Consider the following 24,790-nt stretch of genomic DNA (forward strand, 5'->3'; position numbering starts at 1 on the left):
GTTTCCTTCATTTCCAGACAAATTCACAGACCTTGCCTCAGGTCACATTTGTGACCCCAGCAGCTGTTTGAAAGAACCCTCCGTGGTTCTCTCTCCTCCCTCAGCACCCCTGTTCGTGGGCCACCCTGAGCTTGATGTTCCTAATCAGAGACCAGTCCTGGGAGTGTCCCCGTGGCACACTGGCCCTCCCTAATTGTTAGGGCTGTCCTGGGGATACAAAAAGGCAGGTTTCCTGGAAGGATGGTCTAGTGTTTCAGCATTCAAGAGTCTGATTTAGACTGTTTTGTGTGTTTAGAAGGCCATCTTCAAGTCTCTTTCTTTTTTTTCCCTGAGACGGAGTCTCACTCTGTCGTCCAGACTGGAGTGCAGTGGCACAATTCCAGCTCACTGCAACCTCCACCTCCTGAATTCAAGCAATTCTCCTGCCTCAGCCTCCTGAGTAGCTAGGATTACACGTGTGTGCCACCACGCCTGGCTAATTTTTTTTTTTTGTATTTTTAGTAGAGACGGGGTTTCCCCGTGTTGGCCAGGCTGGTCTCGAGCTCCTGTCCTTGTGATCTCCCTGCCTTGGCCTCCCGAAGTACTAGGGTTACAGGCGTGAGCCCCCACGCCCGGCCTCAAAGTGTCTTTCTTTGCATGCTGGCGTGAGAGTTTGGGTATGTACATGCACACTCACACGGGCACACTCACATGTGCGCACTCCCTTTTGCTCACACCATCACTGCATTCCTGCGTGTGTCTGAAAACACACCTGCACACACTCCTTTTCTCTGCATCGTCACTGCAGCCTGCATGTGTGAGCATTGCTCTGCTCCCGAGGTTGGCTCTGTCCTTCCTGCTACTTCCTCCTGGCATGCATCACCTTGGCTGCTGCCCTGCCCCCCTGGTGTTTCCGCTTAGGAGGGAGCCACGTAAGGAACCCACTATCCCATCTTTCCAGTGCTGTAGTGGTGGAATCTAAACACTCATTACACCTACCTTTATGATTCCCACACTCTTTTCCTCTCTTCTTTCATCCTTCCTCATCCTCTGCAACCAGCTGCCAAGTTGAAGCTATACTGTTTTTTTTTTTAGCTTTCAATTAGGCAATTTTTTTTTTTTAATTTCCATAGGTTTTGGGGAAGAGATGGTGTTTGGTTACTTATGTTCTTTAGCGGTGATTTGTGAGATTTTGGTGCACCCGTTAACCGGGCAGTATACACAGAACCAAATTTGAAGTCTTTCATCTCTTACCCACTTCCCAGCCTTTCTGCCAAGTCCCCAAAGTCCATCGTGTCATTCTTATGCCTTTGCGTCCTCATAACTTAGCTCCCGCTTATGAGTGAGGACATACAATGTTTGGTTTTCCGTTCCTGAGTTATTTCACTTAGAATAATGGTCTCTAGTCTTATCTAGGTTGCTGTGAATGTCATTCATCCATTCCCTTTTATGGCTGAGTAGTATTCCATTGTGTGTGTGTGTATATATATGCACCACAGTTTCTTTATCTACTCGTTGATGGATGGGCATTTGGGCTGGTTCTACATTTCTGCAATTGTGAATTGTGCTGCTATAAACGTGTATGCAGGTTTTTTTTTGTATAATGACTTCTTTTCCTCTGGGTAGATATCCAGTAGTGGGATTGCTGGATCCAATGGTAGTTCTACTTTTAGTTCTTTAAGGAAGTATTTTGAAATGAAATTTCAGAGCTGTCAGGGAGGCCTGTTAGGGAAGCAGACTTGTACAACCCCGGAGGCTGCCCTTTCCAACATCGTCAGTGTCACCCCCTCCCTGGATGTGCTCTGAAGGTGGCAGATCCCCAGACACCTGATAAAAACCCAGAGAATGAAAAAGAGGGACCAGAGTAAGCAGGACAACGTACCCTGCAGAAAACAGGGAGCCTGGGAGACAGAGGAACATAAAAATTCAAAGTGGTATGTTCAGCTGGAGAGTCAAGAGGACATTTATTATGCTCATAAAGCAAGAACTGACTGTGATAAAAATTGAATAATCAGAGAATAAGAAAGAGTTCTTGAAAATTAATCATATCATATAATTGCCAGAATTCTTTTAGAAAGTTCAATGGATAGATTCATTAGACTATTCTGAATGAAAGACCAAGCTGGTTATCTGGAAGGTTAAGCAGAAAACAATTCTCCAGTTCACAGACACAAAATCGAAGATGTAAGGTATGAGTGCAGGCACGCAGGGAAATTTTTCCTGAGCTGTAAAAAAGCACAACCTTGTAGATTGAAAGGACCCACCTAATGCTGAATAGTGGGAACAGAGAAAAGACCCCACTCAGACATGTCTTGATAAACCTCAAAACTCTGAAAACAAGCAGCGGCTCATGCCTGTGATCCCAGCACTTGGGGAGACCAAGGTTGGAGGGTCATTTGATTCCAGAAGTTCAAGACCAGCCTGGGCAACATAGGGAGATGCGGTCTCTACAAAAAATAAAAAATAAATTAGCTGGGCATAGTGGCATGAATTTGTGGTCCCAGGCTAAGGTAGGAGGATTGGTTGGGCCTGGGAGGTCAAGGCTTCAGTGAGCTGTGATCGCACCATTGCACTCCAGCCTGAGCCACAGAGTGAGACTTATCTCAAAACACAACACATCACCACCAAAAAAAACAAAACTCCAGAAACAAAGGTGAAAATTTTAAGAGCTTCCAGAGAGAAAAATTTTCTTAAATACAAGGAAATGAGAATGGAATTTCAGCAGCAGCATTGGATACTGGAAGGTAATGGAACAGTACCCTCAGACATTGAGCAGACCAGTCACGGTGGCTCACGCCTGTGATCTCAGCACTTTGGGAGGCCAAGGCGGGAGGATCACTTGAGTCCAGGAGTTAGAGAACAACTGAGGCAATAGAGTGAGACCCTGTCTTAAAAAGAAATACAAATAAAAAAGGTATTAAGGCTCTGGCATGGTGCCTCATGCCTGTAATCCTAGGTCTTTGGGAGGCTGAGGTGAGCAGATCACCTGAGGTCAGGAGTTTGAGACTAGCCTGGTCAACATGGTGAAACCCCGTCTCTACTATTAGCTGGGCATGGTGGCGCATACCTGTAATTCCAGCTACCCAGGAGGCTGAGGCAGGAGAATTGCTGGAACCTGGGAGGCGGAGGCTGCAGTGAGCTGAGATCATGCCACTGCACTCCAGCCTGGGTGACAGAGCAATGTTCAGTCTTAAAAATGAAAGAAAAATAAAAGATATTAAGGAGAGGCAATTTGGGATGTAGCATTTTTAAGTCAAGCTATTAAGTCACAGACAAAAATCAAAATTTTTCTTCTCTGTGTAAGGGTTCAGAAGTTTATCACCCACACATCCCGTAGGAGGCCAAGGAAGCTCCCTGACAAAATGAAGAAGGGACACAGAAGGGGATAATATGACATAAGAAAGAGGTCATCACAGATACTGTGTGAGTCCTCCTCTACGAGGCACCTGAGGAGTCACGGAGGCAGAAAATAGGAAGATTGTTGTCAGGGGCTGTGGGAGGGAGGAGGAGGGATGGGGATTTGGGTTCAGTAGGTACAGAATTTGAATTATGCAAGATGAAAAGAGCTCTAGAGCTGGGCGTGGTAGCTCATACCTGTAATCCCAGCACTATGGGAGGCCAAGGCAGGCGGATCACTTGAGGCCAGGAGTTCGAGACCAGCCTGGCCAACATAGCAAAACCCTGTCTTTACCAAAAATACAAAAATTAGCTGGGCATAGTGACGCATGCCTGTAATCCCAGCTACTGGCATCACTGAGGCACAAGAATTGCATGAACCCAGAAGGTGGAGGTTGCAGTGAGCCAAGATCATGCCATTGCACTCCAGCTTAGGTGACAGAGCAAGATTCTGTCTCAAAAAAAAGAGCTCTGGAGATGGTACACTTAAAAATGAGGAAGGTGCTTAGTTACATGTTATTCATATTTTATCACAATTAAAAATGGTAATAAGAAAGGGAGGAAGGAAGGAAAGAATCTAATTAAAACCTACACAATGGGCGGATGGGGCCCACAATTCTTAGAACCATCTTTTTCAAATGGGAAGAGTTTAAAGCCTTAGGACTATTTTTTCTTACCTTCATATAGCAACCTGATTATATAGAGAACCATATGTTAGGCCTCCAATATTGTACACTCATTTTTTTTTTTTTTTGAGAAGGAGCCTAACTCTGTTGCCCAGGTTGGAGTACAGTAGTGCAATTCGGGCTCACTGCAACCTCCACCTCCTGGGTTGAAGCAGTTCTCGTGTCTCAGCCTCCCTAGTAATTGAGATTAACAGGCAGGTGCCACCACGCCTGGCTAATTTTTATATTGTTAGTAGAGATGGAGTTTCACCAAGTTGGTCAGGCTGGTCTCAAACTCCAGACCTGAGGTGATCCACCCGCCTCAGCCTCCCAAAGTGCTGGGATTACAGGCGTGAGCCACCGTACCTGGCTATCCATTGACTTTTTATTTGAATTTTATTTTTCTGAACTAGTCTGAGAATACAGATGACATACATCTACAGGATGGTGTCTACCATTATAACTTCAATAGAATAAAGACAGAAGAAAGCAGAGGTAGGAAGGACGTGAACTGTACTTCTCAGCATTTAAAGGGAAGACTCATTTAGATGAAGATTGACAAATAAAAGCATTAGTTATCAACAGACTATCTAAATCAAGACTGTGCAGTTGGGTAGGGTGGCTCACTCCTGTGATCTCAGCACTTTAGGAGGCTAAGGCAAGTGGATCACTTGAGCCCAGGAGTTCAGTACCAGCCTGGGCAACACAGTGAGACCCCATCTCTACAAAAAATACAAAAATTAACCAGGCATGGTGGCATGCCCTGTAGTCTCTGCTACTTGGGAGACTAAGGCAAGAGGATTGCTTAAGCCTGGAAGGTCAAGGCTATAGTGAACCATAATTGCACCACTGCACTCCAGCTTGGGCCACAGAGTGGACCCTGTCTCAAAAATTTAAAAAAATGTATTAAATCAAGACTGTGAAAAATTAAGAAACCAATGTGTTACAATATTAAAGTTATAGTAGTATCCATCAGAGACTTAAAAGGTAGAAACCTCAAAAAATTTTTTACTTCTCGGGAATAGAATGAGGGGTGGGAAGAGGAGACAGGGAATTTTATTACCAAACATTTTTTTTTGTTTTTGGACAGAGTCTTGCTCTGTTGCCCAGGCTGGAGTGCAGTGGCACAATCTTGGCTCACTGCAACTTCTACCTCCGGGGTTCAAGTGAGTCTCCTGCCTGAGCCTCCCAAGTAGCTGGTACTCAGGTGCCCACTACCACACCTGTCTAATTTTTGTATTTTTAGTAGAGACAGCGTTTCTCTATGTTGGCCAGGCTGGTCTCGAACTCCTGACATCAGGTGATCCACCTACCTCAGCCTCCTAAAGTGCTGGATTACAGGCATGAGCCAGCACATTCTGGCCATTTTAGACTTTTTGAGCATTTTGAATTTTTTTTTTTTTTTTTTTTTTTTTGCCATGTGTAGTTTATTGCTGAGGTTAAGAAGTAATACATAGTATATTTAAATAGCAATTGGTTTTAGTTTCAAAATGGGAGCCTAATATGAAGCATTTTCGTGTGCCTAAAGTCTTAAAAACAGTAACACTGAAAAATGGTGTTCCAGTATATGGAGAAATAGCAGTTGAGGCAGTGATCGTGCTAGTGAGGACGTGGACGAAGGAATCCCAGGGGGCAGCTCCGTAAAGCGGGAGAGGGCACAGCGCAGGTCTGCGAGATGTCTCCCCGTCTCTCATAGGACTGGCGGTGGTACCTATCTCTTAGGGTTGTTGAAAGGGTCAAATCAAATAACCCACATAAAGAGCCCAGAACGGTGCCTGCACACTTAATAAATCTTCGCCAGCATGCAGATGGCTCCCTGAATTCATGCCTCTCTTCTCTAATTGTGTGTTTGCACCTGCCTGGAGAACATTTTTTTTTTTTTTTTTTTTTTTGAGATGGAGTCTTTCTCTGTTGCCCAGGCTGGAATGCAGTGCTGCGACCTTGGCTCACTGCAGCCCCCACCTTCTGGGCTCAAGTGATTCTCATGCCTCAGCTTCCCAAGTACCTGGGATTACAGGTGCCTGCCACCACGCCTGCCTAATTTTTGTTTTTTTTTTTTTTTTTTTTTTGAGACGGAGTTTCGCTCTTGTTACCCAGGCTGGAGTGCAATGGTGCGATCTCGGCTCACCGCAACCTCCGCCTCCTGGGTTCAGGCAATTCTCCTGCCTCAGCCTCCTGCGTAGCTGGGATTACAGGCACGCGCCACCATGCCCAGCTAATTTTTCTTATTTTTAGTAGAGACGGGGCTTTACCATGTTGACCAGGATAGTCTCGATCTCTTGACCTCGTGATCCACCCGCCTCGGCCTCCCAAAGTGCTGGGATTACAGGCGTGAGCCACCGCGCCCTGCCATAATTTTCGTATTTTTAGTAGAGGCAGGGTTTTACCACGTTGGCCAGAGGGTCGCCAGGCTGGTCTCGAACTCCGGTCCTCATGTGATCCTCCTGCCTCGCCCTCCCAAAGTGCTGGGATTATAGGCATGAGCTACTGCACACAGCCTCCAACCTTCTCTTTGAGCTAAGCCATAATGCCAGTTTCTCAGACATCATCTTGGCATGTCCAACAAGGCCATGACCACACAGGACCCACCCTGAGGAGCCGACAGTGCCATCTGACACCTGAAACCTGGCAATTGCTGAACGGGGATGTGCAAGGCAGGGGGTTATTTTTTCCCTCCATTAACCTGCTTTGAAATACTGCTGCTTGTAGGAAAAAATGCCACTCCTTCCTTTGGATACATGTGTTGTGGTGTGCTGCCTCCATGTAGCAAAACATACTAGTGATCTGAGACTTCAGAATTCTTCTTTCCTGGTTTTTAGAAATACTTTGGTGGGAATCGCATAGGGAGTGATAAATGAACCTGTGTCTTAGGTTATTCATCATCCTGAAGGAACAGGCAGAGTCTAATTTTGTTCAAAAGTCCTCCAGGGGAATTAAAAAAAAAAAAATCCTTTCCTCTCAGTTTTTTTAGGCCTTCAAGAACACACAAATTACAAAAACATAAAAAGTCCTCCCCACACCCCCCCACCCCACCTCCAAAGGTATTTCCTAGTCAGGTGTGTGCAAGAGTTCATTTTGCCCACGTGCAGCCTGTGGGGTGGGCTGAGGGTCCCATCACAGGTGATGTCGCTGTGGTTCCGAGGCATCTGGCCCTAAGCTGCCTTTCTCTTTGACAAGGCAGTTGGGTCCAACCTGGGACCCAGACTGTATGACCTCTTCATGTGAAATCAGGGGGGAATAGCAGGGGACAGTGGCCATCCACCTCCTGGGGCTGTGAGACCCTCTTGTGGGATAATTCCCAGAGTGACTCTCTTGGCTCCCAAGGAGCAGAATGGATCCCACCCACCTGCTACAGAGGTACACCTGATTCCCCGACCCATCTGGCTTGCGCCTTGCCCCAGGAATCCCCAGGCTCTGTGGAGAACTCCCGGCTTTGATCTTTTCATGAGGCAGGTGAGAAGCTGGGCCAGTGGAGTCTGTATCTGTGTGTGCGTGTGCTCTCAGCTGCAGGCATTCCCAGCCGGGAGGGACGTGTGGCTGAATTCCTGATACAGCTTCCATCTAGTGTTTTATGAATCTGGACCTGGAGTCAGAGAGGTGGTTTCAGCCATGCTTTCTCCTGGAATTGTCCTCCCACCTCAGAGACAGTATTTTCCTAGGATCAGGCAGAGAGATCCCTATGACCAGTGATCAGGCACGTCCTGCCTTCGGTGTGCAGGCATGGGGCTGGGGACTTCACCCACTGACTGAGGTGGGGTGGCACTTAGCAAGGCCTCCATCTGCAGCCCTGGTTTCCCAGGGGAACTGGAGAGCCTGCCCACCTCTGCTGCCCAGGGCCCGCTTATCACAGGTTAGGCTTGTCTTGGGAGAAATAATTCCCTTCTGACCACACTGCTCACTGCCTCATGCTTCCATCGTCCTGTGTCCTCACATTGACAGAGCTCTTAGGCGGTCCCTGCTTTCTGAGCCTCCCAGAGGACTTTGCTGTGAACATACAAGGTTCCCCAGAACATGACCCTGTCCACTTTCATACAGTGAATCTCTCAGATCCAGACTCTCCCTGCCTGCCGTGGCCTTTGAAGTAGAGGAAGCCCAGGGGCCGGGTGATTGGTGAGGCTCTGACTTTGGAGTCAAGGAACTTTGCTGCGGGGTTGCAAGCCTCTCTTTATTGGTGGAACAGAGTCTTTGCCAGCAACAGGTGGGAGCCACATCCCCTGCCACACACACTCAAAGGGCCACAGGTATTTCGTGATATTCCCTGCTGGGCAAAGCAAGGGGGATCTTGAGTTTTTGTGACTTCCAAGATGGCAGCTATTCTGATGGCAGGTCCCCCTACCGACTCAGAACTTACCTGACCTGCCTCTTTGTTTCTGCTCAGTCCCTTGACCTCAAAACTAGCAACTGCCTTGGTTGTGAGCAATTATTCATTAGATAAATAAATAAAAACTAAAACTGCCTGCGCTCAGCTCGGCAGAAAGAGGCTTAGAGAGGAGACCACGGTGCCCTTTCTGGTCCCTCTCCCACACCTGCTCTATCCTTGGGTCTGCAGATAATTCTTTAGATTCAGGACTAAACCCAGGTGTGGAGACAGTGGTGCAAGGTCGGGGGAGTTGGCTAGACGCGTGCATCTGGGCATGAGACGGAGCTTGTTGGTTGGAACGGCTCGGAATCTTCCATGCCAGCATGGACATTCTCTCCCTTTTTCTCTGAGGGAACAGAGAGATCTGATCTTTGTCTGGCTATTGAGAACTAAAGCAGATGGAAATTGACTCTGAGATGTGGGTGTTTAGCAAGATGCGTTCACCTGTTGTTTGAAGCTGTGGTGTCTTCGTTCGTCCAAACGAGGCGCTGCCTGTGTCTCTGCAGTCTGCTGGAGTCCGGCTCAATTCTAAGGAGGCAGCCATCACTGAAGAATAGCATTTTCTGGGTCTGTCACTGTTTAGGGGGATCACAATATGAAACAATCGAATATGCCAAAAAAGCACACTTGTAAACATTAATTAGGAAGTAGTTATGTTAGTTACAAGGGGGATTCATGTTAGAATATCTTCAGTTGTCAAGATCTCTTAATAAACAGTAGGATATGACTTTATTGATAAGAATTTATTTTATTTTTGAGATCGAGTTTCCCTCTGTTGCCCAGGCTGGGGTGCAACGGCATGATCTTGGCTCACTGCAACCTCCACTTCCTGGATTCAAGCAATTCTCCTGCCTAAGCCTCCTGAATAGCTGGGATTACAGGCTCCTGCCACCACGCCCAGCTAATTTTTATATTTTTAGTAGAGATGGGGTTTCCCCATTGTGGCCAGGCTGGTCTTGAACACCTGATCCACCCACCTCGGCCTCCCAAAGTGCTGAGATTACAGACCTGAGCCACCGCACCCGGCCTTACTGATGAGAATTTGATTTAAAGTCAGCTCTTCTAGAACACCTCTATTTTTCGTCTTTCCCCACATGTATCTTTGTCCAATGTGAATAGCGGGGTTAGTAATCCATACTAGAAAAGTGCATCAAATTGCTTCTTCAAGAAAATAAGTTGATAAATTTCAATCCTTTATGCAGCCGCTATCAGACTCCACAGGGGTTCCTTGGCAATAATACCTGCCTAGTTCTACCAAGATTTGGTTTAATAATTATGTAATACGATCAGAGTTCCTGCCTTCTTGATTTTGCTTCCTGCTAGACCTTTGCAACCAAAGACAGGCCGGGCAGGGTTCTCAGCACATTGCCAGCCAACCAGTCTCCCCAGAAGACTCAGCTAAGGGTTGGGGCTCAGAGTGAGAACGAAGACAGCAGCCCTGCCCCTGGCATGTCTAAGCCTGTGCGTCAGCTCTCCTGACAGACTGTGGCCAGGAAATCCCCGCCGCAGTGTTACGTGACATTGCTCCCTTCCCTAGTGTCATGTCCTCTCCCAGCTTAGTGACAGGTCCCAGATGGGCTGGGACAGAGAAGGAGTCAAAGCTGAACTTGTCCTTGGCCAGGTGTGGTGGCTCACGCCTGTAATTCCAGCACTTTGAGAGGCCAAGGTGGGCAGATCACCTGAGGTCAGGAGTTTAAGACCAGCCTGGCCAACATGGCGAAACCCATCTCTACTAAAAATAACAAAAATTAGCTGGGTGCAGTGGTGTGCACCAATAGTCTCAGCTACTTGGGAGGTGGAAGTTACAGTAAGCCGAGATCGTGCCACTGCACTCTATCCTGGGTGACAGAGCGAGACTCTGTCTCAAAAAGAAAAAATAAATAAATAAAGCTGAGCTTGTCCAGCACCTCAGAGGCTCCTGATGCAGCTGGAGGTGGTCACACCCAGTCCCCAAGGCCTCCATTGTCCCCTCCAGCAATAGATGTTTCAACATGTTTTGTTTTTAGTTTTGTTTGTTTAATTAGAGACAGAGTCTGTCGCCCAGGCTGAAGTTCAGTGATGCAGTCATAGCTCACTGCAGCCTTGACCTCCTGGGCTCAAACGATCCTCCCTCCTCAGCCTCCTGAGTGGCTGGAACCACAGGTCACAGGTTCATGCCACCACACTCAGCTAATTTTTCTGTGTGTGGTAGAGACAGGGTCTCACTATGTTGCCCTGACTGTCCTCAAAGTCTTGGCCTCAGGTGATCCTCCCGCCTCACCCTCCCTAGTAGCTGGGACTACAGGTGCACACCACCACACACAGCTAATTTTTAAATTTTCTGTAGAGATGGAGTCTTGCTGTGTTGCCCAGGCTGGTCTTGGACTAGGCTCAAGAGATCCTCCTGCCTCAGCCTCCCAAACTGCTGTGATTACAGGCATGAGCCACCTTGCCTGACCCCTCAATGAGGTTGTTTTTCTGTCTTTTAATGAGTGCCTGTTGGGACCTGAGAATGTATGTGAGGTTCAGCCTTGCTCCTAGAACTGAGCCTGTATTTACTGGTGAAGTGTCATCTGGCCTGAAGCGAGGTTATGAGGCTACTGCCCTGTTCTTAACCCACCTTCTCTCTCCATCGCAGTCATTCCTGACTGAGGAGTAGCTCCCCAAGTTCAGAGAACAATCCTCATGCAGAGAAGCCTGCCCTTGACCTTTCTTCAGTTTCTTTACCATATGTTTCAAAGCCCTCCTCTCTCAAGCAAATTTTTTCCTCTTGCCTAAATCCATCTAGCTGCAATTTAAGTCATTTTTCTCTTACTCTGTCTTTAGGGGAGATGGAAATGAATAAGCCATCCCATAACTCGTCATTTCTCCACCCTTGGGGTTTGTTAGTGGTGGTGACTGTATTTAATATGTATTAAGCCTCCACAGGGTCTTATCTGCTTATCTTAATTTTAATAGTTTTTGAAATCGAGGAGGAAAAGTCATAGCATCACGCCTTATTTTCGGTGAGGCCTTGGCATTGACATTTTCTAGACTTCTTCTGGCTATAACTTCTAGAACTAATACTGTGAGTGCTTAAACCAGAGGCCCAGCTGGAGAACAAATGGCGTGGAACAAAGAGATTTAGTGACATGCACATCATGCCTTAAGAGACAAAGAATTAATGGTACAGGCACAGGATGGAGAACGGTGGCTTCACAACAGCATGCAGGGAAAGGGTGAGCTTTTAGTTAGCTGCGAACCCAGGAGAAATCCCTCATGAGATAGCCACCCAAAAGGAATGCATTCATGAGCTGCTGTGAGGTCTGGGTCAAGTCCACAACAAGGGAAATGACGGCCCTGTGGTTCCTGCCCTGGGTCTGACCACCCTGAAACAACTGTATCCTGTTTAGAAGCCCCTCTCATGCTGAGATGATCTGACAGCTGGGTGCATATCCCAGGAAGCATAGTCTGGCAGAAAGAGAAGGCTGTCCCCACAGCAGCTCTGAGTGGCCGTTTCTGCCCCAGCAGTGGGCTCTGGTGAACAAGGTAATTGCACCCTGTACAGAAGCCCCTTCCTATCCGCTCACTACCAACGCCCACAAATGTCAGGTGCTGTGGTCTGAACGTGTGTGTTTCTCAAAAATGTATACGCTGAGGCCAGGTGCGGTGGCTCATGCCTGTAATCCCAGCGTTCTGGGAGACCTAGGCGGGCAGATCACTTGAGGTCAGGAGTTCAAGACTAGCTTGGCCAACATGGCAAAACCCCATCTTTAGTAGAAAATTAGCCGGGCCTGGCGGAGCACGCCTGTAATTCCAGCTACTCATGAAGTTGAGGCAGGAGAATCTCTTGAGCCTGGGAGGCGGAGGTTGCAGTAAGCCAAGATTGGGCCACTGCACTCCAGCCTGGGCGACAGAGCAAGACTCTGTCTCAAAAAAAAGAAAAAAAGAAAAAAAAAAAAGATGTGTATGCTGAGATCCTAACCCCCAGTGTGATGGTATCAGGAAATGAGGCTTTGGGGAGGTGATTGGTCTTGAGATTGGAGCCCTCGTGAGTGGGATTAATGCCTGTATAAAAGAGGCCTGAGAGAGAGGTCCCTCACCTTTCCCACAGTATGAGGACACAGCAAGGAGCCCCCATCTGAAAACCGGGAAGCTGACGCTCACCAATCTGCAGGCAGCTTGATCTTGGACTTCCCAGCCTCCAGAACTGCGCAACAAGACTGCAAACTCCACCCCCTGCCCTTAAAACTACGAGCTGATACGGCTCCACTGAAAGAGAAAACAATTGTTTTTCATTGTTTGATTTCCTACCACTGACTTAGACTCTAAGAGTATTATGTTAATATAAAAGCTTAATTTTTTTTCTGTAAGTGTCCCTCATTGGGAGAGAAGAGAAGTAACATTTGGCCATCTCTGAAGACATCTTTGTCACAACTGGGAGAGGTGCTGCTGCGTCTAGTGGATAGGGGCCAGGGATGCTGCAAAACGCCCTACAGTGGCCAGGTTAGTCCCCACAACCAAATGTCAACAGTGAGGAGCGCTGCAGGCATGTCAGGCACTCTTCACTTAACACAACCATCCTATACGCAAAGCAGTGTTACTCCCTTTCATTCTCGCAAGAACCTTAGGGAATATACTAAGATTTCAGCCCGGGTCTGTCTCAACCAAAGCCCAGGCTCGTCTCACAGAGGAGGCCGTGAAGGAATAGAGTTCCAAGGGGAATGGGGAGGTGGAGAGAGGCAGGCACAGCCGTCTCCCAGCCCCGGGAGGAGGTTGGAGCGGGCTGCTTCCGTTTTGATGCTTATGTTCAGGTTTGTCCTGCAGACTCTGCCCCACCCTGCATTCAGTTGGACTCATGGACCCAGGCTGGGCAGTTCATTTTCCCTCTCTTTGCACCTGCGCCAATGGCAGTAGCTGTGTAAAGGGGCAAGAACTTGCAGTGTGGGTTGGGGTTCTTGTATTTGCACTCGTGGTAGGACGCGGGGGCACGAGCACCAGTCAGCATTTGTCCTCCTTTCCTTTCCACCCAGTGAGTTCTTTCTGCCATTTGTTGATGGTCAGTATCAGCCTGAATTCTCATTCTCGTGTTCTTTCTGCAGGCGGAACTAACATGTCCTGCCTTCTCATGAGCCTAGCTCTTAGGGATCACCTCTGTTTTTAGACACAGTAACAAATACATCGTCTTTCCCCAGGACCTCTTCTTCTTGTTTTGCTTTCTAAATCCAAGGGGAAAGTGGGCTGATGCCTCCTGAGGCAGCGTGGACTTGTGGTTCCCTCCCTCAGGGTCGGTGGGGAACGGAGAGGAAGGACGTGCTCACTTGCAAACCATCACCAAATGTTCATTTGTGAACTTCTGTCTTCTGCTGCTGGCCTGGCCTGAGGTATAGGATGGGCCAGAGTGAAAATGCATTCCCTTTGCTTCAAACCTCTTCCGGGTACAGAGACTCAGACGCCAGTGTTCACTACCACTGGGGCCACGTCATAGCTAGGGGAAAACCACCAGCAAACTGGGCATCAGAGGACACTTGGGGGCGGGAAACAGAATGAGGGACTGTGTGGTTTACGGCCCAGCTCTACCCTCCCAGGCTGGGTCACCTAGGGCAGGCCCTTCCCCGACCCAAAGCTGTGGTGAGCATTTATGTCAGCAGCCTCAGGCTGTGACCTAAACAGCTCCAAGGGATTCTGCTAATTAGCATAGGTCCGTGTGCTCTGGGCTGCACTATTATTTGCATTAAAATGACTAATTAGAAGAAAATTTTTAACAGAAGAGTCAACCAGCGAATTTTCTCAAAGGGAGGGATATGCCTGTCTGGTGTTAGGAAATCGTTTCCTTGGTTTCTTTCCAAGGGTCCCTGGTGAAGATCCGTGCCTTGCACACACCCTCCCCGTTACTGATAGTCTTGGGTGTGTTAGTGCAAAACAAGGTTGAGAACAGCAGGCTTGTAAACACTGGACTCCTCCAAGGTAGGACACTGGCCGGGTGGCAGCAGGTCACATGTTCTCAAAGTTCGTATTCTCATGACCATGAACACGACAGCCCCTGTAACTCACGGGCTGCAACAAATGAGGCTGCCTCCTCCCTAATGGAAAGGATATCAGAACCCTTAGGCATACAGCCTGTCCTGAAATTCAGCTCTTACCATTGTCAGGCACCTCACGAAGGATACATGTTCTTTTTTTTTTTTTTTTTGAGACAGAACCTTACTCTGTTGTCCAGGCTGGAGTGCAGTGGTGCTATCCTGGCTCACTACAACCTCTGCTTCCTGGGTTCAGGTGATTCTCCAGGTATACCCATCACAGCCTGTCCTGAAATTCAGCTCTCACCAATGTCAGGCACCACACGAAGGATACTCATTCTTTTTTTTTTTTTGGAGGGGCAGAGTCTCACTCTGTCGCCCAGGCTGGAGTGCAGTGGTGCAATCTCGGCTCACTGCAACCTCTGCCTCCTAGGTTCAAGCGATTCTTCTGCCTCAGCCTCCCTAGTGGCTGGGATTACAGGCACGAGCCACCACACCCAGCTAACTTTTTGTATTTGTAGTAGAGACGAGCTTTCACCATGTTGGCCAGGCTGGTCTTGAGCTCCCGACCTCAAGTGATCCGCCCGCCTCGGCCTTCCAAAGTGCTGGGATTTCAGGTGTCAGCCACCGCACCGGGTTGGATACTCATTCTTCTTGTCTACCCCTTTTTGATGGTGTCAAATCCATCAGGAAAACCTTAAAATATTGAACATGTATCCAGACCCCTCCCTGCTGCTTGAGTTGTGGCTTTCACCATATCTACTTCTGAAGGAAACTCCTGAAACAAAAGAACGAGAGTGACGAAGGACCAGCACCCGGGACCTCAGACTCAGAACCCACCTGCGTGTCTCATGCCAGCTCCCCATCACCTTCCCTCTCTGATCTGTGGACTGGGCGTAACAGTTCCCACCTATATTTCTGATATAAGGCTTATAGCCTAGCTTCTGGCATAGAAGGGCCACCAGTCCCCCATTTCCCAAGGCAAAGAATCACAGAGAGACTACGATCTTGAAGACGAGGCCTAATTTGGAGCCTAGAATTATCTTAGACAGAAGACTTGATAAGCAGGACTCAGCTGATGTACAGCCTTGATTAAGCACTGACATCAGGTGCTGTGAAAACGTAGTTGTCCTTGAACAGCACTGGCTTGAACTGGTTTGAATTAGTCATTTTCATGCAAATGACTAATGTGCATTTTAGTGCTCCACATTAGGCCTCTTGGCTCCAAATTAGGCCTTCCCTTCAAGATCCTAGTGTTTCTGTGATTCTTTGCCTCGGAAATGGGGGACTGGTGGCTTTTTCTATGCCAGACACTGGGCTATATAAGCCTTACACCTGAAATGTAGGTGGGGACTGTCACCTCCAGTCCAAAGATCAAGGATGGGAGCTGGTGTGAGAGACACGGGTGGGTTCTGGGTCTGAGGCCCAGGGCGTTGGCTCTCCATCACTCCCTGTTCTTCTGCTTCGGGAGTTTGCTCCAAGAGAAGGCGCTATGGAGGTCACAACTCCAAGTATCAGGGAGGGGTTAAACATGAATGGTTTTCAGTAAATGTATTGGAAAAATTTTTGGAGATCTGTGATAATTTGAAAAAGCTCATAAACCATGGAGCCTAAAAATATAAAAAATGAAAATAAAAAGTTGTGTCATGAATGCATAAAATACGTGTTGTACTAGTCTCTTCTATTATTGATTACTGCAAAAACACAAAACTATTACAAAAAGTTAAAATGTATCCAAAATGATACCCACAAACACGGATTGCACATGGTGCCACTCACAATGAAGAGAAATGTAAGCAAACATAAAGATGCAGGATTAAGCCTGTAACCCCAGCACTTTGAGAGGCTGAGGCAGGAGGATCGCTTGAGGCCAGGAGTTCACGATCAGCCTAGACAGCATAGTGGGACCATCTCTATGAAAAAAAATTTTTTTTTAATTAAAACATTTTTAAAATGATGTAATATTAAGTCATAACTACATAGAATAAACTACAGTCCGCTGTACAACTGTAATAATTTTGTAGCCGCCTCGTGTTGCTGTTGCAGTGAGCTCAAGTGTTGCAAGCATCTGCTTAAAAGGCCTTGTGACGCTGAGCGTCGCCTCATGAGCGGTTCACCTCTCCAGTGAATTGCATATTGCAGTGAAAAGAGAGTGAAAAGTGATCTCTCTCAGTTCTTATATATTTTTCATCATGTTTAGTGCAATACCGTAAACCTTGAACAACACCATGGGACCCGCACAAAGTGCCATTATATGGAAGTGCTCCCAAGAATCAGAGAAAAGTCAGGACGTGAGAAGAAAAAATGAACTGGCTTGATACGTACTATAGATTGAGGTCTGCACCTGTGCGTGCTGCCACTTCAGACAGACAGTTCCTTGTTATAAACAGAAAACATAAACATAACGGTTTTGGCAAATACAGTACAGCACTGTAAATGTGTTTTCTCTTCCTTATGATTTTATTGATGTTAAGAAATTCTATCTAGCTTGCTTTACTGTAAGAATATAAGAAATGTTATCTAGCTTACTTTAAGAATACAGTCTGTAATATATACCATACACAAAATGTGTGTCAATGGACTTTGTGTTCTTGGTAAGGCTTTCGGTCAATATTAGACTATTAGTACTGTTTCTGGGGGAGTCAAAAGTTATATGTGGGTTTTCGACTGTGCAGGGGATTGGCGCCCCTAATCCCTGCATTCTTCAAGGGTCAACTGTAATTTTAAAATAATTATTTTAAATGCATCTCGATTTTAAAGCCTGGTTGTTCTGGTAGTGCTGACTCTAGCCAGCCACCTTCAGCCTCAGAGCGGTTAAAGACGGATTTGGAGCCTTCTCTGTGGCCTGCTGGGTGTGTGTGTGCATACTGAGAGGCCAGGCCTGGAAGCCTTGATGCTGCTGACTGGTTTTGGAAAGACCTCCTCCTTCTAACTACCTGGCTTCTGAATCTGGCAGTGGCCCAAGAGTCACAGTGGCTGATCTCTGGGGTTTTCTCCACCTCTAATATCCTAGGACGCTGTGTCCAGATGTTGGTTCTTATAAGAAAAGTGGAAAGATACCTGGTAGGGAATCAGAATCCCAGATCCTCATCAGGCACAGTGGCAAACGCCTATAATCCCAGCACTTTGGGAGGCTGAGGTGGGCAGATCACTTGAGGTCAGGAGTTTGAGACCAGCCTGGCCAACATGGTGAAACCCCATCTGTACTAAAAATACAAAAAATTAGCTGGGTGTGGTGGCGCACACCTGTAGTCCAGCTACTTGGGAGGCTGAGGCAGGAGAATCACTTGAACCCAGGAGGTGGAGGTTGCAATGGGCCGATGGCGCACCACTGCACTCCAGCCTGGATGCCAGAGTGAGACTTTGTCTCAAAAGAAAAAAAAAGAATCTCAAATTCCCAACCTGCAGCTTACAGTGATCACAGCTATCCCATCGGGCCCCCGCAGAGATCAAACACAGAGGGTAAAATGAGGCAAAAAAGAGCACCTCATTCCTCAGCAGGATCTTTGGGCTCCACACCCCATTGTAGTCTCTTGTTGAGCCACACTGCATCCCAGGTGAGCGCTTTCACCTGAACATGGGATAAGTCGCCGCTGCCCTCTTGTCCCCAGGTGTCTCCTAGAGTCAGTTTCACAATTCCAGCATCCTGGACTCACTTCAACCAGGCAGGACACAAGGAAGAAAATGGGCTTTACTCAGAGGCAGTGAATCCAAAGAAAACAAATTCCTTTTACTCAGCAGATTTTATATCTTCCCGCTTCATAAAAACAGTTCTGGCTGGGCATGGTGGCTCACGCCTGTAATCCCAGCACTTTGGGAGGCCAAGGCAGGTGGATCACTTGAGGTCAGAAGTTCGAGACTAGCCTGAGCAATATGGTGAAACCCTGTCTCTACTAAAAATGCAAAAATTAGCCAGGTGTGGTGGTGCACGCCTATAGTCCCAGCTATTTGGGAGGATGAGGCAGAGAATCACTTGAACCCAGGAGGCAGAGGCTGTGTGAGCTTAGATCATGCCATTGCACTCCAGCCTGGGAGACAGAGCGAGACTCCGTCTCAAAAAAAAAAAAAAAGTTCTAATTTGGCCCTCAAAGCCCTTGGCCTTGTTCCTGAACAGTGGTGGTAATTCAGTAGTTATTTGAGTTTGGATCGAGGGGAATCATTGCCCTCTTTACAGTTGTCAGAAGCATCCTGACACTGTGCTTCCACCCTTCAGTCCACGGCCACTGGGTCAAGTCCATTTCCTTCTATGACCCTCATGGCTCCATCAGATACATGCAGACCAGCATCATCCTCCCACATCTGATCCCTACGCAAGTGGGTGGTGAACTTGGCAAGGACCTGAGAACCCATCTTGTCTATCCCCATGCTGCAAGCTCAACTCCAGCCACCCCATCAGTGTAGACCACATCTGTCTTCACCATTTAAGGGTAGTTCCTTTGAGAGTTTGGATGTTCTTCAAAGAGCAGTCATCCAAAAATGCTTGCTGGTGCCGGTGATCATGCTACCCATGTTGCTTTCCTCCTGACAAGACCCCAGTTGATTCGGATGGCAGCTCCCTTGATTTCAGGGAGCGTGAGCAGGGTAAGACTTTCCCAGCCCCAGAGAGGGATCGAGACTGGCTGCAGTTGGTCCTGGAGTCTCAGTATTCTGGGCCTGAGGCTGCGATTGGTCCAGGGGTGGCGTTTGCTCCTGTTCCGGCCAGAGAGGTATGAGGGATGCCAGGAAGGTGTTCTTCCAGAGTAACGAGTCAAAGACTTGATTAAGGTTTCTACCTTTCTACTTTCTTCTTGCCTAGGACGTAGTTGAGATGCCTGGAGGTAGCCCAGTCACTTTGCAACTATGAGGACCTAATGGTGAGGATGATGAAGAAAAAAAGAAGCCTGTGTCTACAGTGACATCTTGGGCTGCGTATCACCCTTGGACTTTCTGTTGCATGCGCTAAGAAAGCAAGCCCTGGTTGTTTCGGCCAGGGATTATGAAAAGTCCACAGAGTAAATATTTTAGGTTTCAGACCATTCAGTTTCTGTCCCAGCTACTCGACTGTGCTAATATACAATGAAATCAACCATAAACAGTGCGTCAGCCAATGAGCATGGCTGTGCGCCAATACAACCTCGTTTACAGACACTCAAATCTCAATTTCATATAATTTTCTTTTCTTTTCTTTTTTTTGGACGGAGTCTCACTTTGTCACCCAGGCTGGAGTGCAGTGGTGCACTCTCGGCTCACTGCAACCTCCGCCTCCTGTGTTCAAGTAATTCTCCTGCCTCAGCCTCTCAAATAGCTGGGATGACAGGCGCGTGCCACCGCGCCCTGCTAATGTTTGTATTTTTAGTAGAGATGGTGTTTCCCCATCAGGCTGGTCTTGAATTCCTGATCTCAGGTGATCCACCTGCCTCAGCCTCCCAAAGTGCTGGCATTACAGGCCTGAGCCACCGTGCCCGGCCAAATTTTATATAATTTTCATGTGTCATGAAATAGTTTTTTTTTCAATTACTTAAAAAAGATAAAAATTATTCCTAGGTTGCAGGCCATAGAGAAGCAGGGAGCAGCTATTTAGCTCCCAGGCCTTAGTTTCCCTGGGTTTAAGCTGCTGTTAGGATGATTTTCTGTGACTGGCTGCCTCATGCAGTCCTACTTGACACGTTGACAGTGATGGTGATGTTCTTTATTGGGAAATATGCCTAATCCTTCTTGCTTTTCTTACGTCTCTTTCAGAGGGTCTTGCTGTTGGAGTTGGATTCGGGGCTGTAGAAAAGACGGCATCTGCTACCTTTGAGAGTGCCAGGTAAGCCAGCATCCGCTGCCCTAGAGCATCGTTCTGCACCCAGGGGTGCCCTGGGTGTGCGTGTCCCTGGGTGGGCTCCCTTGGCATTGCTGTTCTGCACCCAGCCCCACAAGGCCAAGATGGTTGGAGGTGGCATGGAGTCAGGTGAATGCCATACCTGAGAGAGGAGTCTTTCAAATGAACTATCAAGTGGGCAATAATCATTTTGAAAACAAAACACGGTTATAATCGCGTGCTGTACTCTAAGCACTTCAAAGCTGTGAAGACTAACGACTAAAAAGGAAAACAAAGGCAGCCGCTGCCACTTCAGGCCTTCCCATTTTTTTTTATACTTTAAGTTCTGGGGTACATGTGCAGAACGTGCAGGTTGGTTACATAGGTATACGTGTGCCGTGGTGGTTTGCTGCATCCATCCCCCATCATCTACATTAGGTATTTCTCCTAATGTTACCTCTCCCCAATCCTCCCACCCCCTGCTATCTCTCCCCTAGCCCCTCCCCCACACCCCAACAGGCCCCAGTGTGTGATGTTCCCCTCCCTGTGTCCATGTGTTCTCATTGTTCAACACGCACTTAAGGCTGACAACATGTCATGTTTGGTTTTCTGTTTTTGTGTTAGCTTGCCGAGAATGATGGTTTCCAGCTCCATCCATGTCCCTGCAAAGGACATGAACTCATCCTTTTTTATGCCTGCATAGTATTCCGTGGTGTACATGTGCCACATTTTCTTTATTCAGTCTATCATTGATGGGCATTTGGGTTGGTTCCAAGTCTTTGCTAGAAACAGTGCTGCAATAAATATATGTGTTCACGTGTCTTTATAATAGAATGATTTATAATCCTCTGGGTATATACCTAGTAATGGGATTGGTGGGTCAAATGGTATTTCTAGTTCTAGATCCCTGAGGAATCGCCACACTGTCTTTCACAATGCTTTTACACTGTTGGTGGGAGTGCAAATTAGTAAATAGGAATGCTTTTACACTGTTGGTGGGAGTGCAAATTAGTAAATAGGAATGCTTTTACACTGTTGGTGGGAGTGCAAATTAGTAAATAGGAATGCTTTTACACTGTTGGTGGGAGTGTAAATTCCACTAATTTACACTCCTACCAACAGTGTAAAAGCACTCCTATTTCTCCATATCCTCTCCAGCATCTGTTGTCTCCTGATTTTTTAATGATCACCATTCTAACTGGCGTGAGATAGTATCTCAATGTGGTTTTGATTTGCATTTCTCTGATGACCGGTGATGATGAGCTTTTTTTCCTATGTTAGTTAGCTGCATAAATGTCTTCTTTTGAAAAGTATCTGTTCATATCCTTCGCTTACTTTTTGATGGATTTGTTTGGTTTTTTTCTCGTAAATTTGTTTAAGTTCTTTGTAGGTTCTGCATATTAGCCCTTTGTCAAATGGGTAGATTGTACAAACTTTTTCCCATTCTGTTGGTTGCTGGTTCACTCTAATGATAATTTCTTTTGCCATACAGAAGCTCTTAAGTTTAATTAGATCCCATTTGTCTGTTTTGGCTTTTGTTGCCATTGCTTTTGGTGTTTTAGTCATGAAGTCCTTGCCTGCACCCATGTCCTGAATGGTATTGCCTAGGTTTTCTTCTAGGGTTTTTATGGTATTAGGTCTTATGTTTAAATCTTTAATCCATCTGAAGTTAATTTTTGTATAAGGTGTAAGGAAGGGACCCCGTTTCAGCTTTCTGCATATGGCTAACCAGTTTTCCCAACACCATTTGTTAAATAGGGAATCCTTTCCCCATTGCTTGTTTTTGTCAGGTTTGTCAAAGAGCAGATGGTTGTAGATGTGTGGCGTTACTTCTGAGGACTCTGTTCTGTTCCATTGATCTATATCTCTGTTTTGGTACCAGTACTATGCTGTTTTGATTACTGTAGCCTTGTAGTATAGTTTGAAGTCAGGAAGCGTGATGCCTCCAGCTTTGTTTTTGTTTTGCTTAGGATTATCTTGGCTATGGGGGTTCTTTTTTGGTTCCATGTGAAGTTTAAGGTGTTTTTTTCCAATTCTGTGAAGAAAGTCAGTGGTAGCTTGATGGGGATAGCATTGAATCTATAAATTACTTTGGGCCGTATGGCCATTTTCATGATATTGATTCTTCCTAACCATGAGCATGGAATATTTTTCCATCTGTTTGTGTCCTCTCTTATTTCCTTGAGCGAGGTACTTCACATTTCTTGTGTATTCCTAGGTATTTTATTCTCTTTGTAGCAATCGTAAATGGAAGTTCACTCATGATTTGGCTCTCTGTTTGTCTGTTATTGGTGTATAGAAATGCTTGTGATTTCTGCACATTGATTTTGTATCCTGAGACTTTGCTGAAGTTGCTTATCAGTTTCAGGAGATTTTGGCTGAGACAGGGGGGTCTTCTAACTGTACAATCATGTCGTCTGCAAATAGAGACACTTTGACTTCCTCTTTTCCTAATTGAATACTCTTTATTTCTTTTTCTTGCTTGACTGTCCTGGTCAGAACTTCCAATACTATGTTGAATAGAAGTGGTGAGAGGGTGCACCCTTGTCTTGTGCCAGTTTTCAAAGGGAATGCTCCCAGTTTTTGCCCATTCAGTATGATATTGGCTGTGGGTTTGTCATAAATAGCTCTTATTATTTTGAGATAAGTTCCATCAATACCTAATTTATTGAGAGTTTTTAGCATTAAGGGCTGTTGAATTTTGTTGAAGGTTTCAGGCCTTCCCTTTTTGAAGCCCTCCCTCTGTCTTTCTTGATGCTGGGCTCTCCTGCTTTCCCTCTCTTTCCACCTGCTCCTGGAAAGGCCCTTTGGTGCTGGCCTCTCATCCTACGGCCTGTTCTTGAGTGGTGATGTTCCCGGGACCTGAATCTGAAGCATCCTTCTTTCTCACTGAATGCACCATCCCTGGGCAACCTTCGTTCTCGTGACTTTATTTTCCATCTGTTTGCTGGTGATACCCAAGTTGATCTCCAGCTGAGACCTTTGTCCTGAACGTGTTCCTGTTGGTCTCTATCTGCTGTTACGTGGAACCTGCCCCTTCTCCAGGGTTCCCTGTCCCTGCGTACCCAGTTGACCAAGCCAACCTTGCCGTCACTCCATGCCTCATTTTCCCTCACCTTCCATACACAAGCACTGGGCCCTGTAAATTCTTTGCTCTTCTGCCTGCCTGGAAGTAAACAGGGCGTAAGTAAGGCCACAGCCTTGGGATCCCACAATGTCCTCTAGACGTTGTGCAGGTGGGGTCTCTGTGGTCCACCCTGGCCCACAAGCCATAAATGCCACCGCCTGCAGAGTGGAGCCTCCTATCCAAAGGCAGCAAACTCAGGTGCCTTCAGGGGACTAAAAGATCATTAAAACGGCTGGAGGCAGTCAGGTGAAGACAGTTGGGAACCATGAGGACTGAGGTGAACTTAAAGCAGCTTGTGCACTGTCTAAAGGTACTTGAATTCACAATTATTTTAAAACATAATTCAGTGCAGTGGCTCAGGGGCGACTGGTTTATCACTCCTGTAGCTCATCCACTGTCTTCAGACCGTCGCAATCCCAGAATATGCTCCCAAACTCCCCCAAGGAAATAGCACTCCCTCCTGCAGCCGTTGATCGAACTACTTTCTCATCTAACCCCGTTTCCATCCTTCCCTGGTTACCAAGCCTGCATGGGGCCTGTTTAAGCGCCCTGAGGACTGTGTTCAGGCCACCTCCTTGCCTCCGTTTCTCCAGCTGAAGTGGAGCCCCTGCATGTTCAGTGTGGTGACTGAATTCTAAGGCTGCGTGTGAAGAGGCATGCCTGCCCCGTGAAGCCCCGAATATGTGCATGGGCTGAAATTTTCTAGGACAAAACTTTTCTTGTTCTCATCTTGATATTCCTGCCTCTCAGACTCCCAAGTCATTCATTAAAATGATGCTGATGGTGAAAACCACATGAGACAGTAGAGAAGGAAGGCAGAGCCTTTGGAATGTAAGAAATGTCACCCAAAACAAGGGCTAATTATGAGTCATCACACCCTGCAGACTGCTCTTCTCAGCGCAGGGCCTGGGGTGGGGACATGTGGCTCTTTTGCCCCTGGCACAGCAGTTTTGATCCTGACTTCACTAGACCACAAGAGACTTCAGAGTCAAGCAGGATCCACGGGGCTGAAGAGCCCAGAGGGTCTGACCTTATAAACATCCAAAGGCCAGGTCCTCCCGGAGCGCAGGAAACAGCACACGCTGCAGAAGGTCTGTGCCCGGCAAGTGACAGCTGTGCCCCAGGCGTGGAACTCACAGGCCAGGCTCTCTGTCTGGTGGCACCACGTCCCCCGCGACATCACGATGTCAACTCCAATGTTCCTCTACTCTGTCACCTGCACTTTCTGCCAATCTTCATAAGTATTTGGGAAGAAAGTGGAGCAAAAATATTTCCAACTCAGCTCCTCCCTTCCCTTGACCAAACAGATTCTCTCTGAGTTTTAAAAGCCCTTGACAGAATCCTCTAATTGGGGTTGAGTCGGGGCGGCAGGTCTTGGTGTCTTCAGCCTCATGAGACCCTCTATATGAACATCGCTGGAGGGTCCGTATGCTCCCACACCCGACCCACTGCTGTCACAGCCTGAGGGGCAGGAATGGTAGAGCTCTGCTGTCATTGCCACTA

The 24,790-nt window shown here is 47.1% G+C and overlaps 1 protein-coding gene across 2 annotated transcripts in view; it reads left to right on the plus strand.

Annotated features, from left to right (window-relative positions):
- The window catches only part of SLC39A11 (solute carrier family 39 member 11), a 444,045-nt gene that overhangs the window by 333,796 nt on the left and 85,459 nt on the right, over window positions 1–24,790 (plus strand). For both annotated transcript variants that reach the window (XM_064369170.1, XM_064369171.1), the window contains exon 7: window positions 20,097–20,166. In XM_064369170.1, the coding sequence (XP_064225240.1) occupies window positions 20,097–20,166 (70 nt within the window). The remainder of the gene's footprint in view (window positions 1–20,096; window positions 20,167–24,790) is intronic.

Source organism: Aotus nancymaae, unplaced genomic scaffold (assembly GCF_030222135.1).
Source record: "Aotus nancymaae isolate 86718 unplaced genomic scaffold, 86718_ANA_hifiasm-v0.15.2.pri h1tg000089l, whole genome shotgun sequence".
NCBI lineage: Eukaryota > Metazoa > Chordata > Mammalia > Primates > Aotidae > Aotus > Aotus nancymaae.